Source organism: Vidua chalybeata, chromosome 16, assembly GCF_026979565.1.
Source record: "Vidua chalybeata isolate OUT-0048 chromosome 16, bVidCha1 merged haplotype, whole genome shotgun sequence".
NCBI classification, from domain to species: Eukaryota; Metazoa; Chordata; class Aves; order Passeriformes; family Viduidae; genus Vidua; species Vidua chalybeata.
In genome coordinates this window covers 2,340,376-2,362,435 of record NC_071545.1, presented here as the reverse complement: position 1 = coordinate 2,362,435, position 22,060 = coordinate 2,340,376, and the positions used below count along the sequence as shown (strand labels likewise).

Genomic DNA, 22,060 nt, shown 5'->3' with positions numbered 1-22,060 from the left:
ATTTCCTTGTGTCATTTGTCCTGTGAAGCAAAGGAGGCAGGTGAACACATAAAGGTGAAGGGAAAGGTTCAGACACAGCCAAGGAAGAGACAAGAGTAAGGGGGCAGCAGGAGAACCCTGTACAGGGAAGAGTCAGGAAGCCCTTGGGCTTGGCTCCTGTCACAGCCAAGACCTGCAGAGCTAAAGCCATAACAAGGTGTGCTGGAATGGTTCCCTGGAGCTACAGGAAAAGCAGGAGGGAGGTGGGTTGTGCTTCCCCTTCCTCCCTCCCTCCCTCCCAGGGGGATGCGGGATCCGAGGTGTGAGCCCCAGAGCCACGTGCTGGGAGCCAGGAGATGGAAGGATTCCCAGTCTGGTCCCTTCTAGCCCTCACAACAGTTGTTCTGGCAGCCTGCAGGTGTTCCCAGCACAGCGACAGCAGCTGAGGAAGGAATAGGAAATGGGGTGGTTTCCTTGGTGTGCTGCCAATGCTTTGCTGCAGACCATAATCACCAGAAGGGAAAGGGGACTGCAGCCACAAATCCCAGCAGGGGCACACCAAGAGACCCGGGACAGAGGGACACTCCTTCTCACATAAAAGGTCACCAGGTTCTTTTCTAAGAGAAGACATTGGGCAGCTCCTGAGCAAGTCCTCCTACATCTCTGCCAGGTTATCCAGCCTGCCCAGAGGGAACAGGGCTATGGAGCATCCTGCAGAGCCAGGACAAACCCCTCTGGTTTTGGGGTGAGGAGGACTAGCAAAGGGAAACCAAATCATCTGACTAACCAGCTCTCAGTGAAGAGCCTTCATTGTTTGGTGGGTTGGTTTTTTTTAACTTATGCTAAAGATTGTATTTGTTTAGAGCATTTCCCAGAACAACCTAAGGCCTAAAGAAAAACTGAAAGTCATAATTACCATCTTTTTTTCCCTCCCCGTGAAACAATCTTTCTCCTCTTCCTCACCACTCCAGCCACTTGTTACTTGAAAAGTAGAAACCAAGAACTCACAGTTTTTGCCACGATAAGCTCAAAGAAAAGATTTGCACTCCTAGGCACTGTTTGCTTTCCCTGCTGTTCCTCAAGATCATCTGAAAAATGCAGTGAAAATTTCTCTCTTTCAAAGAAGGTCAGCATGGACTTTCTCTTTAGCTCCTTGGCAAAGGCTCAAATCCCAAAGAAAATTCTTCCCTTCAGTCAGCTCAAGGTTTCTCTGTGCTCTGTTAATCTTAACAGGCAGGGATTAGAGTATGAAACTGTTTGTATAGGAGAAAATCCCTATTTATTAAATGTTGTTAGCTGGGACTTCTGAAGGCGACAGGCTGTAGGGTTTCCCTGAAAACTTGGAGGCTTGGTGGGGAGCTTCCTTTCATCAAGAGACAAGGAAGCTCCAGAGGCTGTTGGGAGCCATACAAGTCCAAGGATATGATTAATATGATTAAATATCATTAACATTCCCTAAAGACAGGGGACACAAGTGCAGCATGTGCTGTGGGAAGGGAAGAGATGGGTAGAGGGACCTTATGGCTCTTCTTCCCTTATGGCTCTTCTTCTTCTTCTTTGTGTATGTGGCTGTTCTTTGAGCTTTCAGTTGAACAGGCATTCCAGACTTAGTGACAGCCATGACACAGCTCCCATTTTTGGCTGAGCAAAAACCAAACCAAATCCAAGGAGGACGTGAGATTTTGGCTCCACTGGAATTCCTCCAGTGGAATTACAGACCTCTTCATCAATTCTGTTTGCAAATCTCCTCCAAGGAAGGTCAGATGACTTGCTGATTCACACACATGAAGCCAAGGCAGCTACAGTAGGAAGCAACTTAAACGAGGCAGTTGGCACCTAAGGACAATCAATCCCTCTTCAGTCGGCTCTTGGAGATCCCTGCACGTGGGCAGAGGCCACCTGGGGAAGAAGCATCTCCTGCCTACCATCCTGGCAGCCCAGGCAGATCTCCCACATGTTCTCTGTCTTAGAGATCTCAAGCTGGTTTGAGACAAGTCCCTGCTGACACCTCCCTCAGGGCTCAAGGGATCATGATTTTATTCTTTTCTTAGGCTGTTTCCTGGAATTCTGGCACACAACTGCTGTGTAACACACCCCTACAGCCCAGTAAGGCAGGCCCTGCTTCTGAGCTTACAGCTCCAGCATGAGACAACATGTCAAGTACAGAGAGGGACAAACACAGATTAATGCAGTGGCTCAGCATTGGCAACAATGCTGGCAAGTTTTTCAATCAGCTTTACAGGCAAGAAGAGCTGTAAGACAGACATGAAGAACAAGATCACTGTCTCAGAGCACGTCTACAAAGTGATTCTCCCCAAGGAGGGAAAACATTATATTTATTTGAATATATAACAACCAGGTAATGAGCACTGGTCCTCAGTCTGCATTTAGCTTAACATTCAGGGAGGAGTGAGAGGTGATAGGCAGAGCAGAGGGGCTGCAAAGGCCACAAACGGGACGACAAACAGGCAGCGTCCGGCGTGGCACAGGAATTAGGTGGCTTCAGTGAGAGTATCTAAGCAACAGGCAAGGAAACAAGCATGGCAGCAGCACGAGGAATATGAAGGAGGCTGTTTCTGTAGGTCAGGAAAGGATGCAAACTGACTTAAAGCTGTGAATTTTGTGTGTGAACAGGAACAACCTTGTTTTAGAGTGGTGATGCAGGAGACGCTGGCAAGACACGGAACTGGTGGTGAGGTGACCCAGCCTGCCGGTGTGAAGATGGAGAGTGTGGGAGTGCTCCTCAGGACTCCCTCTTTGGGTACCATCAATGTAGTTTAAAGAATCCTAATTTTAGGTCTTTCTCAGGATCAAGCTGAGCCCACAAAATTACTAAAAATTTTCAAAATTGGGACAGGGGGACTCAACTGAATTTTTGAACACAAAAATCAAAATCAGAATCAGTTCTGCTGCTTAAGAGACTGGATAAAGAAATAGTGGTGGAAAAATTGGAAAGCCAAGAGAAGCGGAAAATTAAGGGGAAAAGGGAAATGAGAAATACTTCAATTACCTTCGTACTGTTTTTATGCTCATCCTGACAACCATTTTGGATAGCTCCTTCATCTATGCTGACATCGCAGTGGGGAGTAAGGGTGGTACTACATGAAGGGCAAGGCTGAAATGAGACAAAAGAATTTTAGCCAGGAATGTTCTGGTGTCCTTGTAGTATGATGCAATTTGTAATTCAGTCCACTTGTATACTTGCAGCACGGTTCAAAGATAAACAAAGCTACAGAATGGGAGGCAGGGAGCAAAATTTGACTGGAACAGAATGCACCATTTCAAAAATAAATCACAGATTTGGTGTTTGCTGAAGCTAAATCGAATCCAGGACAGCTTCAGTAGTGTAAGATCACAGATACACTGTAATCGATGTGCACAGGCAAAGGACTTCCCCAAGAGGAATAAAACACTCTTTAGTAGGAGAAGTGCAATTTCCCTGGGTGAAACCTGCCTGCAAAGGGATCTGAATGCCATTAGGAGAGAAGACAGCACAAAATGCAGCAAAATCCAGAAAAAACATGGAACACCATGATGCATTATGAATGGTCCGGGGAAATGGAAAGCAACAAATCTGCAACAAATAAAGGAAAATGCTTTTTCATACAGAGTCCTAAGACAAGGGAGGGGAGCTCAGGCTACCATATATTGTTGGAGCCAAACACCCAGCAAATGCCACAGGGAACAAGGAAAGCAAAACCATCAGGATTTGTACCAGTTTCAGGTTGTGCATTTTGGAAGAAACCTAAAATACTGCACTTGAGCTTTTAAAACAAGCTAATTCCTTCAAGTTAAATTAGCCCTGGAATTGTATCTTCCAAGCTCTTCACTCTCTTCTCCGGGGCTGGCAGTGCTGAGGCAGAGTCCTGCTCAGAGGGACCATGAGCAGCTCCTGGAAGCTCCTCTGCTCTGGAGATGTTCAGGGTGACCAGGCTCACCAAAGTCTGCTACTAAACACCACAGCAAGTTTTGCAGCAAGAACTTGAGCCTTTTGTCACTAACTCAACATCCCATTTAATTTTGTCTATTCTGGACACATTCAAGCCTCTCTACTCCAAACCCACAACTTCTGCCTTCAGGTTCACTCCCCATTTCAGAGACCAGCACGTTAAGTCTCTTCAGAACTAACTTTTCCCCTAATGCTCCTTTTCCACCTTTGATGTCCCACCTGAAAACACCCAGCATGTTTACTTTTCAGATGTTTCTCCCAGCCCACTCTCCCTGTGACATCTAACCACTCACCAACACCTCTCAAAGGCTTTCATGTAGGACCTAGAGCCTCCTCAGCAGCCAGCAGATTGTCCTGTCTGCTGTTCCTGAGGGACACAGTCCAGGCTGGGCACTGAAATTATTCTGAGTTTCCTAACCTGCCATCAGATAAACAATTTACATCCAGTTCTGAACCGGTGCAGTCTGAACAAATACCAACACAGCTGAAGAAACTATGGAGTTGGTTCTCAAATGGTTTTGTTTAAAAATAATCTCTGACTAACTATCACAAATGTCTTGGCCATTTGGGTTGAGGAAGGCATTACTAGATGGCCTAAAAAATAAACTGGCAGTGGGCTAACAAGCCTTACTAACTAACCCTCTAGAAGTTAGATTTAGATTTATCCACGGCAAAAGCCAGGTAATGGTGACAAAAACCAAATACCTCTAACAAAAAAAGAAGAAACCACTCCCTCTTTGATTCTGCTAATAAATTAGCAAGACCACCTCCAACACTCAGTTCCCAGGGTTAAGCCAGAAGACAAAGGGCCTGGAAAAGCAGCCTGACTTTTGAGAAGAGGCAGAAGTTCCTCTGACTTTCCCCATGTGTTCAAGTCAACATCATTAACTTCCCTCTCTATTGCAGGCATTCACAGGCTTCGTGTGCTGTGACCTCAGTGCCATGAATAAAACATTAATGCACTTCCAGCAAACACTAAGACAAGCAAAGGACTTTCTGTTTTCATACCAAGCAATCATTAAAACATTTTTACAACAGCTTATGATTCCCTGTCAAGTGAGGCATGTCATAAAAGATGATAGGGAAGATAAACTGATACCAAAACCACTTAGGCGGGTAGAGTGTTTTCATTCAAAAAACCACCTGCTATTATAGATTTACTCAGAGTTTTTACCCTCTGTGTTCACCATTTCAGTAATGTAAACACATCTTATTGACATTCAAACTGCAACAAGGTTTGCAGTTAAATGAACGACAGATACAGCAGAGGAGGAAATACAATTCCTTTCATGGATCAATTACTGTTGCATTCTCCCTCCTGACTTTCCTTTACAGGTCTTGTCCTCTAGAACATCCCTTCAAGCTTAAAATGTGAAAGTCATCCTTTGCATCCAATATAGACACTTATTCCCTTTAAAATAAAAATATTTCAACTTGCCTGTAATTTTGCCTCTCCTACTTAAGTCTCTTTTGCAGAGCTGGAGTCATCTCCTCCTACAGCTTTGTATTTAAAACAGTCGGCATGTAAGTCATGATTCTTTTGCAAATTATTATCTCCAGACCCTACCAGCAAGCTGCAGGCTTTAAAAAAAACCCTCACGAAAAACCCAAAAGCTGTAAAAAAGAAACCCACTCCTTTTCAAAAAGTGTGCATGATCTCTGACCAAATTGCAGTCATACCTTGTGGGGTTTTTTTAACATACATATATATTTAAAGCAAAAGAGGGGGAATTTAGAGTCAGTACAATGAAGAAATTTTTTACAATGGGAGTGGTGAAACTCTGGCACAGGTTTGCCCAGTGAGGTGACGGCTGCCCTATCCCTGGAAGTGTCCAAGGCCAGGCTGGATGTGGCTTGGAGAAACCTGGGATAGTGGAAGGTGTCCCTTCCATAGCATGGGGTGGAACCAGATGGGTTTTAAGGTCCTTCCAACCCAAACTAGCCCATGATTCTGTGATTCTCCCCAGCCAAGAGAAGGCTGGTGCACATGCTGTGGAGTCAGGAATCCCTGGACCTGGCTGTGCTGGGAGAGACAGGGATGCTCCACACTCCTGTGCTGCCACTACAGCCACAGAACAGGTTGTTAAGCCAGTGCTCACACAGCTGCTCCGTGCTCCCCACTCTGACTCGGCTGCTGCATCCACCAGCAGGATGCTCATGGGATCACAGGGAAACCTGGGCTTGGTTTCATCCAGAATTCCCTGCAGTATCAGAGCACTGGGACAAGGCAGGCTCAGGATTCACAGCTGTGAGGCCACTTAGGAACTCCCTGGCCAGAGCTGCAGTGCTGAGGGTAATGAGTAAAACCAGGCACCTCTGGACACAAACTCTGAAGTAGGTGTAGCACAACAAGGTAGCCAAGGGCAGCTGAATCTGGGCTGGCACTTGTCTGAGATGCTCTTCTGAGCAGCTTCTTTTAGTTTCTCCTTCTCTCACTCACAGTCATGCTGGTACTTTTGCCCCCTACAGACTTTCACTCAGCAATGAAACATTTCAAGGGCCAGGAGGTGCACTGCAATGATCCTTGTGAATCCCTTCCACTCAGGATATTCTAAATAGCAATTAACACCCAGCAATAGTCCCAGAGCAGAGCATCAGGGACAAAGCATGGTGGGACAGCAGCATGTTCCACATCACATCCCAGCTGCTGAGGAAGAGTGGTGCAGCTGTACCTGACCTTGTGCAAAGTAAATCACTCCACAGTTTAGAAAAAACGTAACAGAGCTGATCCTTAACCACAGACTTCACTTTGCACCTGGATCATTTTAAAAAGTACCACCCCAAATCTGTACATAACAATGCTATCAAGCCCCAGCTGCAGGTGGGTCAATCCCATCCTTCACTGCAGTTTCAGTCCTCAGTCACAGCCTCCTCTGCTGTCTGACATTCCCAAGGCATCCTCACTGTCTCTCAGAACAGCAGCCACAGCTTCCCTGCTTGGCTTCATCCCTCCTCTCTCCCTTCTGCTCCACACAGGCAGCTCAGCAATCCTGCCCCACTTGGCACATTCTTCTTCCTTCACTGCTTGAAATGAAGGAGTTTCTGTCACTGCTACACCTGGCCCTCAGCACGACCACAGCCTGGGCAGCACTCACAGGTTTATCTGTACAGCTCCCCCCAACTCTAAGATGTATTTTCCTGTCTTATTTGCCATTGCCTTCACTGAAAGGCAAGAGGGAGCTGGAAAGCTGGTGCCAGTAGGATGCCAAATATATTCTTTCTTACACAGGAGAAGGAATAGAAACATATCACCAGCAACTTGGATGCTGTCAAACCACACTCTGTACATTTTGGGGACGGATAAAGATGGCTACAGCTCCCTTCTGTGGTTAAACAGGCCTGGCTGCTCTCTAAGGAGCTCACTCAACTTTGGACCATCTCTTTGGGTCAGCCCTCCAGCTGATCTCACCTGTAACACAGTGTTTTTTTACTTCAAATCTTAAAATTGGGAGCAGAGGCAGGGTAAAAGTGTCCTACTCATGCTCTCCTAACCCAGAAAAAAATGAGAAGCAGTAAAAATTAAGCAATATGAAAATTATCCCCACGTAACTCTGTCAGCTGAGTCTCAAACCTGAGTTGAAGAGATCCAGTCAGGACTGACCACACTGAAGTGTAAGGACAGGGACCTGCAGACGGCCACCCCTGGCTCTGACATTTGTGCCCACCTCAGGCAGCCCAGGAGAAGGAATTCTTAGCACAAATTAAAAGAGAGAATAGACATCTGTTGTTTGGAAAATCTGTTCTGAGATGGAAGATGGAGAGTAACAGCAAAGCTCTGAAGCAATACACATTGTTTCACAGATTTCCTTGTCAAGAGATCTTGTGAGAGGTGTGAACATAACAAAGTGTCATCATTCCTCCAAGCTGAATCCGTACAAATCATTGCCCTCAGCTCCAGATATAGGTTTCTAGAGCAAGCAGATAAACCAATCTCCCAACCCACCAGAGCATTTTCTCCCATCACAAAAACAATCCAATTATCTTTTGCAGGGCTGTCTGCTGAATACTCATGAAAAGGCTCACAGATACATGACCTTCATGACAGAGGAACGGCAGAAGCAGCAAAAGCAGAAAATCACAGAAGTAACAATAGCTGAATAAATCATATTCTTCCCCCCCCCCTAAAATCCAGACCATTGAAAAAGCATCACTGACATCTCAGTCCTGAAATATAAATATTTATTTGAAACCACCTTTGAGAAATGCTCACCTTATTTCAGGGATTGTTTGCCAAGTGGGGAGCGAGGCATTTGACTTGGTAAATTTTTCTTCCCTCAAACTCTGTTTTGTCACTCTATGTACACACAGCCATACATATGTAAATATGTAAAGCAGTGCATAAACAAGCCCATAAGATTTCCCCAGCCCTGCCTTGAGATCTGTGCTGCTGGGCTTTGAGAGGACAGCTCACCTTGGGCTTTTCCACCTGTTTGGTTGTCTTGGTCAGGTCGCTGGAGTTCTCGGCTGACGACGTTCCCGGTGTCCTGGCTCCGTCTGCTGACTCCAAGCCAGGAAGCAACGTTTGAGAACAGCTGCACTGGGGCTCCTTCACCTTCTGACCTGAGATCAGATAGGTCTTTAAACCTGCAGGAAATAGAAACGACCTGTCAGAACTACAGAAAGACAGAGAACACTCCTTTGGGCTTCTCAGACAGTGACAACCAAAGCACTGCCAAGACTCAGGAATACAGCACACAAAAAAGACAGTGGCTGGGAAAAATGACCAGGAATACAAATATGTTCTGTGCAAAGTGGTGGCAAAAAGGGTTCCCCAAATCTGCTGTTCCAGACACAAGAGGTGACTCTGACACACAGCAACATGTACTGTCTTTATTCCATTTTCACTCATGTACTTCTGAAAAATACAGCTAAGACCTTATGCATTTGCTTCTAAGTCATAATTTGAGCTTTCACTTTAACTCTTTACTTCTGGAAAGGATCTGCAGCCTAGTTTTCACTGATATCTGTATTAATATTCTACTTCTGAAAAAGCAGCATGTACTCCTTCACTTGCCAGAGAGATGTCGTGAACATTACTTAGTGCTGGTAGCACACTGAGAAAGGAAATGGCATTTAAGTGCTAGAAATTCTGATGGGTTTTCATAGTTAGTGCAGACTTCACATTTTTAAAGAACAAAATCAATCTCCCTCTCTCGCACGTACACCCACACACGCCCTCTGCAACTGGTGTATGAATTGAAGCATAATTGGAAAGCAGATCCAATATTAAAGGCCAAGCTGGTAAATAGCAGGTTGTATCAAGCTGAGCTGTATCAAAAACCTGTTCAAAAAATGAAAGATCGGAATTTCATTTAACATAGCACTTCTTTTACATCCTTGAACTTTGCGTTGTGGTGTTCTGGGCTATTTCTAGACACAAAGCCTGAGAAGGAGCTCTTAATCACAGCTTTCTGAATTCACAGGAGTTCATTTGATTGCCACTGGATGGGCAATGTCCTGCTCAGCACGGAGGGGCACCAATGTCCCCCAAAAAGAGTGGAGGGCACCAGTGTGCAGAAGGGCAAAGTGCTTGATTTTCTCTGGTGCCAGAGCCCACATTCCCAGGGGATGCTGCCCCAAACCCTCACTGCCCCAGACTCCTGGAATGGCTGCTGGGTCCCATCTGGGTCAGCTCTGCATCCCCTCCCTAACGCTGAGACTTGGCTCCCAGTGCAGCCAGACACGGCTGTCACAGCCATCGACCCATTCAATCGGCTCCATCCACAGGGCGAGCGCTGGAAATAAATGTGTCAAGTTGCAGCCTGTGGAAGAGGGCAGGTTCCTGCTCCCTGTGATAAGGTCACTCTCTCATAACCTCCTTCACAGACAGAAAATCATATTCCATAAACCATGCTTTAGGTCTGTAATACACAACACAGACTGTACGTGGCCGAAACCTTTCCAATAAAAATAATTCAGGCACACTAAGAGCAAATTTGCAGGTTCTCTCTTTATTCCACTCGTAGCTTCAGCTCCTGAACATGACAAGCAGCACAGGAAGCCACATCCCTACCCACCATGTCCCCCTCAGGCTCCAAAGCTGCTGGGAAAGCTCTGCTGCTCTCACACAGAGCTCCAAACCCGGGCGCACTTGCTGGCATCTCGAGATGTTTGCCATAGCCAATCTTTATTTTTATATCATTTATAGTAGTGCTCGGATTTTATTTGGCAGTGCTGCTTAATAAAATCCTGACTGCTGCTGGCTTCCAGATGTCGGGCTCTCTCCTTCAGACTTCTGCTGATGGGGGCTGTTGTTTGAGGCATTCACCACAATCAGCTCACAATTATATGTTTACTGTGGTAAAGGCTGGAGCATTAACTGACTACTCCTATTTTTAAAAGCTACCTTAAAGCAACAGAGTAATTTCCCTATTCCTATTATTCCTCCAATTCTTTTCCTGGACAAACATCTTTTCTTTGCTTATTGTACTTCTGAAAAGGCACTTTTTATGTCTTACTGTGCTGTGCAGGAAAATTATTTTGTCAATCTTGTTACATGCAGTAAAATTATCTCCAGTTTGAGCTCCACACTGAGGAAAAGGGGGAAAGGCTACAACACACCAGACACTGCAAATGGATTTGGGAAAGCAGAATCCAGCCTTGCCTCAGCCTGAAACATCAGCTCCTTGACCCCAGTCCCCACCTTGTCCTTTCCATCCCTGGCAAACCCAGCCCACAGCACATCAACAGCAGCCACTCTGTCCTCCAGGCTTTAAAGGTGGCTAAAATGCTCGGCTGTTGGCACCAAGGACTCTAAAAATCTCTTTATTCCCTCCTTGTGCCCCCCAGCCCCACCACATCCCTGCACAAGGAGCATTACTCAAAAGGGGTAATTTGAATTGGGACAGAGAAAAAACAATATCCTGCACGTGTTTTGTATGGAGCCAACAGGAGAGCCAGGAGGAGAAAAAGGTTCTTTTTGTAAAGTTTTGGAAAATGAAGAGCTGCAAAAACCTTTCATCTTTACAAAACTTTACTAAGATGGCCTAGCTAATACTTGTTTGTTATTAAATCCTTCTGATGGGAAAACTCCATTTGCTGCAGCGTTCCTTGGAACTCTGTGACACTTCACAAAGCACCTCCTAGGCTGAGTCTGAATTATTTTGGTATAAAAAAGGGTCATTAGTTGAGTAGAACTGTGCTGGTGTAACTAAAATGCATCATTTGAGAAGAGTGTTCTTCCTCCTTTGACGTTTCCAGGGAATTAGTTCAACCAACACTGTCATTTTCCACACAAGCAGTGTAGGGAGTGAAAAACATCCACACCAGCACGTTTAAATCAATTAAGTAACATGACAATAAGGAATGAATAAATAGAGGAGCTGCTATTTTATGTGAAAATGCAGTTTTTGGTCTGTGTTGCTGCGCAACGAAGTAACTCAAGACATGGCAATGCAGAAAATGATATGAGGTGCTTGTAGTGCTATTTATAAAGGCCAAGATCAATCTTGTACTCACTTCCTTCCCCGAAATTTATCCAAAATAAATGCTGAAGCACAACCTCAAAGTGCCTGATAGCAAATCTGTTCTCTGGCAAGCTTTAACCTGCAATTCTGCTTTTTCCAGAGGTGGTTCTTGGAAGCAAAGACAGGGAACAGGCTACAACAACCCCAATAAACCAACTTAACACAGTAATATTTTCTGCCCTGGGAAAAAAAACGAACTGTCTCGTGTTTCTTTGAGGAGCACAAACCATTCCTTTCACTGCTCTTCAAGGTCTGAGATCCTGTAAGCATTATAAAGAATAACAGCTCCTGCACACTGAGCCAAAACAGTCACTGCTTGAAGTCATCTACTTTGAATATTGACATGGCAGTGTTTGTAAAGTGCATTTTTGACAAAATAATAGCAGATGAGATCTTCATAGAACGACTGTGGGTTTCTTAGTCCTACTACTGTGGAATTTTAGAAGCATTAGTGAGTCTCTGTACTTGGCTCCCTCCTTCAGATCGCCTTTCTTTGATCCCTGGCATTTCTCTGAGCTTATAAAAACAGAAAACCCACCCCAACCACTAAAAACCACTCCTAATAACAACAAAAAATCATATGCAAGTGCTCACACACAAATTCTTTTCCGCATGCACAAAAATAAACAGGAGTTATTATAAATAAGGCTGTGTATAAACATCCCAGGCTTCCCCCAGGTTGTGGTGGCGTGAGAAAAGCCGGTGGCTGTGAGCAAAGGGAATTCAGGAGCACAGGGAAAGGCTGCAGCTCCCTCCTGCCATCCCCAGGGACTCCCAGAGGAGCCCTGGAGTGAATCCCCATCTGCAGCAGTGCCTGCAGAGGAAAAGCACCCCAGGTAATTTGTGGGAAGTTACTTGCCAGGAAGGAACAGGGAAAGGGAGAGGAAAAATGTTCTGATCCTTCAAGTCCTTGATTCAGTCATTTATTCCTTCCTTCATTCATCCTCATGACTTCAGGTCAGAAGTTGCTGTTATTCAATCTAATCTGATTTCTACATTAGGAGAAGACATCCCTCCATGCATCTGTTTAGGAATGCATGGAGGGATGCATGTAGGAAAAAGGAAATGAGGGATTTTCCTACAGGAAATGAGGGATTAACACAAATACTGATAAGAAATTCTTGGACAAAAATTAAAGTTTCAATTTTTGATGCTTCACCTGTTTGGAACTGAAACTTTTTACCCCTCTGTTGATAGCACACAGGAAAATTTCTTTCTCTAGTGAACGTTTTCACACTTCTCATGCCTCTGCGTAAGGAAATTCAAATTTTTTGAAATCCTTCTCAACACTGATTTGAAGAGACACCAAAAAACAATGGCAACATTTCAGTCACAGCCTTATGGATTCATTTAATCAAAATATAATCCCACTTTTCTCACTCCTGTTCCTCACTCCATGGATCACTTCACCTTTTTAGTTGCAGTGTGGGCAGTTTAACAGGTGAGCATCCTTTTGTGATTAATGCTTGCCAGTCCACAGCCCTCTGTGCTGGGAGACAGCAATATTCCTTATATTGATGTAATAAAATCCAAATTGCATTGATTACAACCCCTTTGACCAAACAGCTTTATATTAATGCTGCTCTTTCACTGTTTAACTTTCCAACATTTCCCTTGCAGTCCCCATGCTCTAACCATTTAATCATATCTCAGGTCTGAGCTCCTTTCTGAACTGATGGTAAACTCATTTCTGGTTGTGCTTCTCTGCAATCCATCAGCTTTTTGCTTTCTTTTTTTGGAAAGACAATAAAACGTTTTCTCTGTGCCTTTTAAAGATATCTTTGCACTTTACCAAAAACCTGGGAGTGAAAATACTGATATTCAGGCACTGCCACCCTAGGGAAAGGAAACACAGACCTACGGTGAGCTTTCCTCACACAATAAAAGGTGCTGCTACACAGTTTCATTAGACTGACTTGCTCTGTAAAATAAATTATTAACTGTGACTTCTGGAATGTAACATGACTAGCAAATAGTAATTTAAAAAATCCCACCAATGTATTTACTTCTAATTGCAGTCTTTTTTTGGCATCTCACTTTTCTGTGCTGATTGGTTTGGTTTTTTCTCTTGTCAAAGCTCAAATGATTTTTCAGGCACTAACCTACTGTCCACGCATGAAATAATACAGCACCTAGCACCAGTCCAGGAGCCTTAGTATCCTTTGGGTCCAAGCTGCTGCTGAATCTAAAGATGATTTCCAGGAGCAAATATTCTCCCTCATTCCTAAAGTTCAACAGTTGCCAAATCTGTATTTATGAGGACTGTCTTCTCATTTTATTAGAGCCACTTTGCACAGGGAGTTCACACAAACTCCCTTCCTTCCTCCCAGCACAACACTCATCTACTGAACTGGGAACTGGGATTTTACACCACAACAAAAAAACTGTTGTCTTGTCACTACTCAAGGTTTAGTTTGGGAATTTGGGAACATTTTTTCAGAGAAAGGGTTGTCAGGCATTGGAAGAGGCTGTCCAGGGAGGTGGTGGAGTACCACCCCCAGATATTTCAAGAAATGACTGGACATGCACTCAGTGTCTGCCTGACAAGGAGACTGCTCACAGACTGGACCTGATGACCTTGGAGGGTCACTCCAACCTAACTGATTCTGTGATTATTCTGTGAATCCCTCCTCTCTCATCTCTCCTGCAGGCCCAGGGGGCAGCCCCAGAGCCCACCCTGCTCCCTCACAGCTGGGCTGATGCTGGGAGGCAGCAGGAGTGCCAGGGCTGCATGGCCAGCCGGGCACCGAGCGGCTCCTGGCACAGCCACCGGGAGCCCTTGTCCTGCCCTGCACTGTCCCTTCCTCTTGTCCTCCTCATGCTTGGAGCAACCTGGGCCCTGCCAGCCAAAGCCCCCAGGTTTCTTCACACATGTTGGATTACATTCTTTTCTGACCCAGAGAGGGGGTAACTGAGAGGTGTTTTAAAAATCTTTATTCTACTTTTAGTCTCATGAGAAGGGTGAGACAATACAGAGGTTGTAATTCACGCTATTACAATTAGAAGCTATTTCTTAATTACAATGCACTGTAAGTGTTTCTTGGCTTATCAGCTTTTGCTACACCACACTGTAAATGCCTTAAAGCTAATAATCTAAAATTACCTCTTGTACGTCTCATTACAATGCATCTTTCATAGTTCTATTTCTCTAAAGTATTTAGTTTTTTTCATAAGGCTATTTTTTGAAACTTGTTTCTAGTTCTATTTCTCTCTCAACAATGTCTGTCTTATTCTATAGCATTTCTCAGTCACCATTTATCTCAAAGTTTACATACAAATGCATACTATGTGAACCTTCTGTCAAGATTTAAAAATTTTCTACAAATCTATTTCCCACACACACACAATTAATGAAGACTTTTATGTTAATTCTTATAACCCTATAAAATTCTTACCTATTTCTACTCCTGCACAACGGGGTGTGTGTAACATCACACATGGCAGCTCACTGAACACTTCAAGATCAAATACACCTTAAAGACCCCCACATCATCATATCCATTCTTGAAAAACAGTTAGGGAAGCACCAGTAAAGGTAAACACAATGCATCTGACTGCTCTGATGAAGGCTGTGCAGAATGACATGAAAAAATACATGAGGGTTTTTTTTTTTCTATTTTAAAGCCCTAAAATTACCCCTAAGTGAATTCCAGCTTTTAATCTCCAGATATTTCAGCGATAAAGCTGGAAGCCAGAATCACACCACTGTCTTTTACACAGTAGGCTTTGTGTCGCTCACACTGCAGGACTGCACAAAAGGACTCTGGATGACTCTATAAAAATTGAATTTATTTCCCCCAACCTGCAAAGCAATGAAGAAAGTCCCACCCTCTAACCCACAGAAACCACTTCCAGCTCAGTGCAAACAAAAGCATGTAACCCAAAACACGTGGATTCCAAACAAGCCTACCTGGAAAAGCACTTTGAATGTATGGAGCAACATTTCCTGTGGCTAAAATGAGAAAGAGAATTTCTGAGCCAACTTGCTATCTTAGGTCTCTGGAAAGCAGAAACAACGATAATAAGAAACAGAACTTTCTAGACTGGAAAGACAAAAGAAACTCAAAAAAGCCAAAGCCCCAAACCTATCCTCATAATCTCCAAGGAAGAGCTGCAAAGAGCCAGAGAAACCAGAGGCATCTTCTGTATTATGGTAAACTGCTGCTTTCCTTATGCCTCCTTTGTTTAGCAAAATACTTATTTTTGATCTTTTGATCATCTAACAGACAACAGTGGGTTTGGAAAATGCTGATCAACAACATATGTGTAATTTTGGTATTCAACATCTGCCAGTTTTAAGTGGGGAACCCTGGACCCAAACCCACAATTTACATTTATAGCTAAGCTGCAGAAAGGAAGTTGCAGGCTGGTAGTCCATTTTCCTTCAGTCTCTTTTATCTTCTCACCTGGGTGAGATAAAATAACCCAGCCAAAGGAAAAACACAACAGAAAAAGGCCTGGGCAAACCCAGCACAGACATACAGCTCAAACACACTGGTCCAGCAGCCACTGCTGGCTCAGGAATATATATATCTGTATATAAATATAAATATATATATATTTAAACTCTCTTGGCAGATGAAAGACAGTCTGAAGAGAGACTGATCCCTGCACTGGGCTTTATGACTGCCCTTATTTACATTCAGCTCTACCAGCTCTGCTGGTGCCCAGGTGCCTCTGACCATCATGGCCTGAGAGCGAACAGCAGATGAGCCCATCCTCTGCAATGACTCTGGGTTTTTAACTCATTTTTTCACCACAGTACAACTCACAGCTTGTCACCTTAACAGCAGAGAAAAGCAGGTTTAAGGAAAGGTAAGCCTGGGATTTTGCAGTCTTGCCAGGGGCAACAGCATGCTCCACAAGAGAAGCTTGAAGTCCAGCAAATTTACTAACATGCTGCAGAGAAGAAATTCTGTCCTAAGGGTTTCTCACAAAACCTAGGAGATATATGATGTTCCTACATTTAAAGTTAAAAAGAGGCCTTAATTCCAGCTCTAGGATATTGGGGATTAACTGGTAAAAATGCTGTCTGGCTTTTACTGACACTGCTCAGCCATCCTGTAAACTCTCCTGCAGTCTGGGTCACGAAAACAAATTCCATGATGCAATCCCACGCCTGAAAAGGCATCTGCTATTATTTTATTGACATTATTTTTCACATTTATTGACAATCCCTTTGCCCTCTGTGTTAATTTTAACACCTGGAAAGGAATGAGCATGCTAAGAGAAACTAAAATGTTTGAACAATCCAGGTGGCCAAAGCACAAGTCACCCAAGCACGTGAGGGCATGGCTCTTGCAGGGGGTTCCAAACACTTCAAAAATTATTGTATTCCTCCCACAGAATAACTTTTCTGGAAATAGAAATAATAATAAATTAGAAACTGAATCTAATAAAGACACAGCCCATTCAGAATTCATCATTACACTGCTGGACTGGGAAAGAGGTGCCAGGGCAGAGGTGGAAGAGCAGAAGAAAAGAGCAGCAGGGATGGAGACCCGAGAGCCTCAGCCCCAGTGCAGCCACTCTCCAGCACTGCCCAGCTCCCTGCTGCACCCACGGCAAACTGGGAGCTGTGGGATGGAGAGGTCCATCCTGTGGGTGTGGCTGCAGTGATGTAAAGCAGATGTAAATACACTTTAGACACACAACATGCCTGTTTTGGCACGCTCAGGACTCTGTGCTTCAAGGGAAATTATAAGGTCACAACACTGTAAAGCCGTTTGAAGACATTACAGAGAGTCTTTTTCTGCCAGTTTCTTGTTCAGATGCAAATGTGGGTTTGGAGTTTTTTCTCCCCCCTCATCATAGACATGAACGTACCTCAGAGTCCAAAACCAGACAGCCAAGGCCATAACCAACCCTAACAGCTCCAAAATGTCACACACAGGGCACAGATCAGTCCCTGGAGCTCTTCTGTGACACAAATCCATTACATACATCCCTGTCCGTACCTGAAATTCCTGCTGCATGACAACACCACGGAAGCCAGCAGGATGACAGAGGAAGCCTTTGGGAATAGCTTTCTGCACAGCCTCTTCAATCCAAGCTTTTGGGCAGGATCTGTCTATGTTTCCCTGGCGAATTTGCACATGTGGGAAGTTCTGACATTCCACATCGCCCAAAGAGTGCAGCAATCCTTTGGCATATGTAGAATATACTTCCAAAACATCCTTTTATTATAAACAAAAAAGCGTTTCCAACTTAAAACTACTGTGGGAGGGAAACATGCAATCTGAACACATCACAGCAGATATCTCCAAGGCAAGGACTTCAAACAGTCTATTCAAACAGCAGCATTATAAACCAGAGATCTATGGACAGATAAGGATTTCTCAAGAAAAATTCCACTGCTCTAGACAGGACAATTATATAAAACCACAAACATCCCAGAAAGACATCATATATATTACATTTTCTTCCCACACAGTAGCTGGCATACCTCAGGAACTATGGATGGCTGCACCAGCCTCTGCTACACACACACAGAATTAAAAAGAAGTCAAAGAGAGGCTCTAGGTGCAAGTTTTCTTAGCTCCAGGCTCTCACAAATGGAAAATTATTAATTTTAAACTAAAAAGGCGAGGCCACAGTGAAAGCAGTTAGAAATCCCACCCAGGAAAATTCCACTTAGGACCAGAGGATGCCACCTATCCTTCTGATTGATATTTTAGAATTAATGAATAACAAACGTGCAAGATGGAAGAGAGGATTTCAATAAAAAACAATAGTCTGATGCAACTGGAGCCTGCTCAGCCCATAGTAACAGAGTGAGCTATTGTGGCTCTCTGGACTAACACTGTTTAATAGAATCCAGATTCAATTTAAACAAGACTTTAGAAGCTTGTTTTGTTATACTGCTGCAATCGCTTTGTGTTGACAGGACTACGATCAGGCAAATTCTTTCCCTCTTGCATAATGCAGGTAGCTGGATGTGACACGCTTAAATCAGCATTTCATAGGGACCAGGGCAACCCCACAGGCTGGCAGTGCCCTCGTGCTCCAGGGACTCACAGGGAAGTAAAACCCAAATCAGTGACAATCCATGTGCAAAGCTGGTGAGCTCTGCATGGGGAACACAAGTACCTTCCATGTTGTTACCTTGAACAACAATTCATTAGCTTGATTAGCCTTAAGACCTACTCAGAGAGCACAGAAGATTTGCCCTTAAGGGATCAAATTAAAAGAAGTAAATCTGCATATCTTAGATAATTCCTGCATTAAAAATACAGGGTTTTTTAAAAGTTGTATGTGCCTGCACATCCATCAGTGCTTCCAGTAAAGGTCATCTGGGGTCCCCAGCACAGGAAGGACATGGACCTGTGGGGAGTGAGTCCTGAGGAGGTCACCAAGGTGATCAGAGGGATGAAGCAGCTCTGCTTTGAGGAAAGCCTGGGGGAACTGGGATTGCTCTGTCTGAAGAAGAGAGCCTTTGGGGTGACCTAACTGTGGCCTTCCAGGACCTGAAGGGAACCTGCAAGGAAGATGAGAAAGACTTTGGACAAGGGCCTGGAGTGACAGGACAAGGAGGAATGGCGTCCCACTGTCACAGAAGGGCATTGTTAGATGGGTTATTGAGAAGAAATTGTTCCCTGTGAGGGTGGGGAGGCCTGGGCTGTGGCTGCCCCTGGATCTCTGGAAGTGTCCAAGACCAGGCTGGACAGGGCTTGGAGCAACCTGGGATAGTGGCAGGCATCCCTGCCCATGGTATATTTGGGAACAAGAGGAGCTTTAAGGTCCCTTCCAACTCAAACCATTCCATGATTCCATGATCGTTTTTCCACATCAGAGCCCACCAGCACAGTTTGAAGAGTTAATCCTTATACCAAATGCTTGTTCAATACATTTTATTATTAGATCAGTTAATAATAGTATTTCTTCCCCCATCCAAGATCTTTGGTCAGAACTGACAAATTACACAGTCAGCAAGCACAGTTTTGACAGAGCCTGCAAAAAATGTTGCTCATCACATGGGCTGGAGTCGAGCATGCATATTCCAACACTTGGGAAGCCAGCAATCCCCCCCCAGGACCGCTGGCTGAGGGAATCATGTGAGCACCAGGGTATTTATTCAAATTGGCTGCAAGAAGCCAGACAAACAGAAATAATGTTGCAGTAGTGAATTCAGTCATTTCACAACTCCCCCAGCGCCCAGCCTTGTGCAATCCAAACAGGCAGTTGTAATTCCAGGTAAGTTGTTATTCATAACTTACATACCGCTTGTTTACATGTGGTTGACAGTTTTACATGGTTACTAATTCAGTACTGAAAAATAAAGCTAATGCAAATAAAACTGCTGCAGGAGGCACTTCAGAATAACAATATCTCACAGTGGTATAAACACTGGTGAGGTGAAGAAGAAACTCCCAAGAGCTGCCACCACCTAAGTATGTATCACTATACAGCTGTATTTTAACTGGCAAGCCTCAGCCACTGGGTGTTTGCACTGTTTCTAGCTCAAAATAAGAATAATTTCAGAGCCACTGCTCTTTTCAGAACAGCTACTGAGTGTTGTGTCTCCCCCAAGCAGAGGATCAACTTTTCAGTTTGTTCCCTTCCTTAGGTAAAATTGTAAACAAAGAATCATTCCCCAAAATAAAAACCATTTGAAAGTCCAAAAACAAGGTTAAAAAGGAAATATTGCCAGAACTATGTTTATTTACACAGTCAAAACGTTTCTGAAATTCCTTCCATCCCCTCAGTGTACAACACTGAGGCAACCTCCAGTCCCGACAGGCCACATTTGAACCGTCCCCTCCTCTTCGCACGGCAGCCGTAGTTTCAGACGCCAGGGTGGATCCACAGCACGGATCTCTTTCACCCAGGTGACACTAAACCCATCCTGGAGATGGATCATGTACACATGGAGCAGGCCCTCAAAGCCATGGGGCTGCTGTGATGGCTGGCTGCAGGACAGCCCTGTCACCCGGTGAAAAGGACACCATGCTCTTGGCTTGGCAGCGTGATGGGAAAGACACGGCCAGCTCTTTACTGGAAGAGTCTTGTCCAACAGCTGATTCAACCTCCAGTGGTTTCCAGCGTGTGCTCCTCAGGCTTTGGCCTCTAAGTGTGCCAAAGCACCCCAACTCTGAAAAGTCAGGAAAGCACCGCAACAAAGAATCATGGGATTGTGGAATGGTTTGGGTTGGAAGGCACCTTAAACACCATCTAGTTCCAATACCCTCCTGCCATGAGCAGGGACTTCTTCACTAGACCAGTTCCAGCCTGGCCTTCTAGGACATCTTCTACTGCTCTCTCCCACTGCATCACTGTTCAATGGAGTTCACTGCATCTCTTATTTCTGGAAAACAACATGATGGGTAAAAAGGGTGATGACACCCCCCACCCCCAAAACTGCATGGACAGAAAACAAATTCTCTGTCCCACAAGTAGCTGTTGAGGGTTTCAGCCCATCCCTCAAAACTCCCAGCATTAGAGGAGCCAAACACCTTGGTCAGGAGTCATCAGAGCTTACACAGGTATCTCGTGCCAAGCCTTAAACCATGTGTGGTGATCACAGGTAAACCTGTGGTCCTGTGTACTCACTGCAAATGCTGGATCACTCTAGCAGCATGTACTTCACCAAACAGCATGGATTATAACATGATTCATGCCCATAAAGAACACAACATAGGTAATGAATTCTTTCATGTATCCACAGGAACAACCAATGAAATAGACATGGAGATTAGTCACTTGCTACCTAACAGATTTGCATGATCACCATTACATCATGTCAGTAAATCTATCCAGTGGGAATGACATTTAAAAACATGCAGTTAAAGAAACATTCTCTAAATGCACATCCATTGAAACCTTCTATCTGCTCTTTTGAAATGAGTCGACCCCCATGCTCCCAGCAGCAAATCTTTGTCCAGTGCTGATATTCAAACCTATTTTTAAGAGTGAAGGAGATACCAACACCATCAGACAAATGAGTAGAAGTCCTTCAAGAGACATAAACCAGACAGGGGCAAAATCAGCATTTCTGTTTCTCCAAGGTTAGAATATTCTATAAATCATCTATTATTATTCTCTGCACTTGGACCAGTCCTGGCAGCCTAGTTCATACCGGAGCAAGCCCCCAACCACCAGCTCCTCTGTCAGCTCATAGCCCACATTTGATTTCTTCATCCTTTGCAAAAACATTCTCAGACTTTGTGCTAATAACTAGCTGATTACATTTCAAACCCTCGGGCTAAAAGTTATTACTGGGGAGTGCAGGAATGTGTCTGGAATGCAAAAACAACGGGGGTGAAAAATCAGTGGGCTCTGAGCTGGTATAAATAGATAGTTCACTGTGGAAACTCATCTCCTCTCAAAAACCAAACCCAAAGACAGTGCCCTGCTATCTCCTCCAGTTAATCTTACTGGAGAACTGACTCAGCCATCTCCCAGCCCTTAGGAAGAGGCATCTCCTATCTCCATAAATACAATATAAATAATGGTTCTGTTGTGCCTGCATGCCAGATAGAGAACCACCCTGCATAATCCGCTGATAAACTCACGTAAGAGAGAGTAGTTTTGTAGCATGCTAAATACTTCACATCTTGGAAAGAAATGGGGAAAAAGTTATTCGAGGGAAGCTTTCTCTATGGTTGAATAGACAGCAGGTTTATTGACAGAAAGTTTCTGGTATGCAAACTTACTCTGGTCCAAGGAA

At 44.3% G+C, this 22,060-nt stretch overlaps 1 protein-coding gene across 2 annotated transcripts in view; it reads right to left on the bottom strand.

Moving 5' to 3' along the window:
• ADCY9 (adenylate cyclase 9) overlaps positions 1 to 22,060 on the bottom strand; it is a 90,861-nt gene that overhangs the window by 37,651 nt on the left and 31,150 nt on the right. Inside the window, exons 2-3 of one of the 2 annotated variants that reach the window (XM_053957259.1) lie at positions 8,340 to 8,512; positions 2,990 to 3,094 (exon numbers count right to left, since the gene is read on the bottom strand). In XM_053957259.1, the coding sequence (XP_053813234.1) occupies positions 2,990 to 3,094; positions 8,340 to 8,512 (278 nt within the window). The remainder of the gene's footprint in view (positions 1 to 2,989; positions 3,095 to 8,339; positions 8,513 to 22,060) is intronic. The other variant, XM_053957260.1, reaches the window with a different exon arrangement.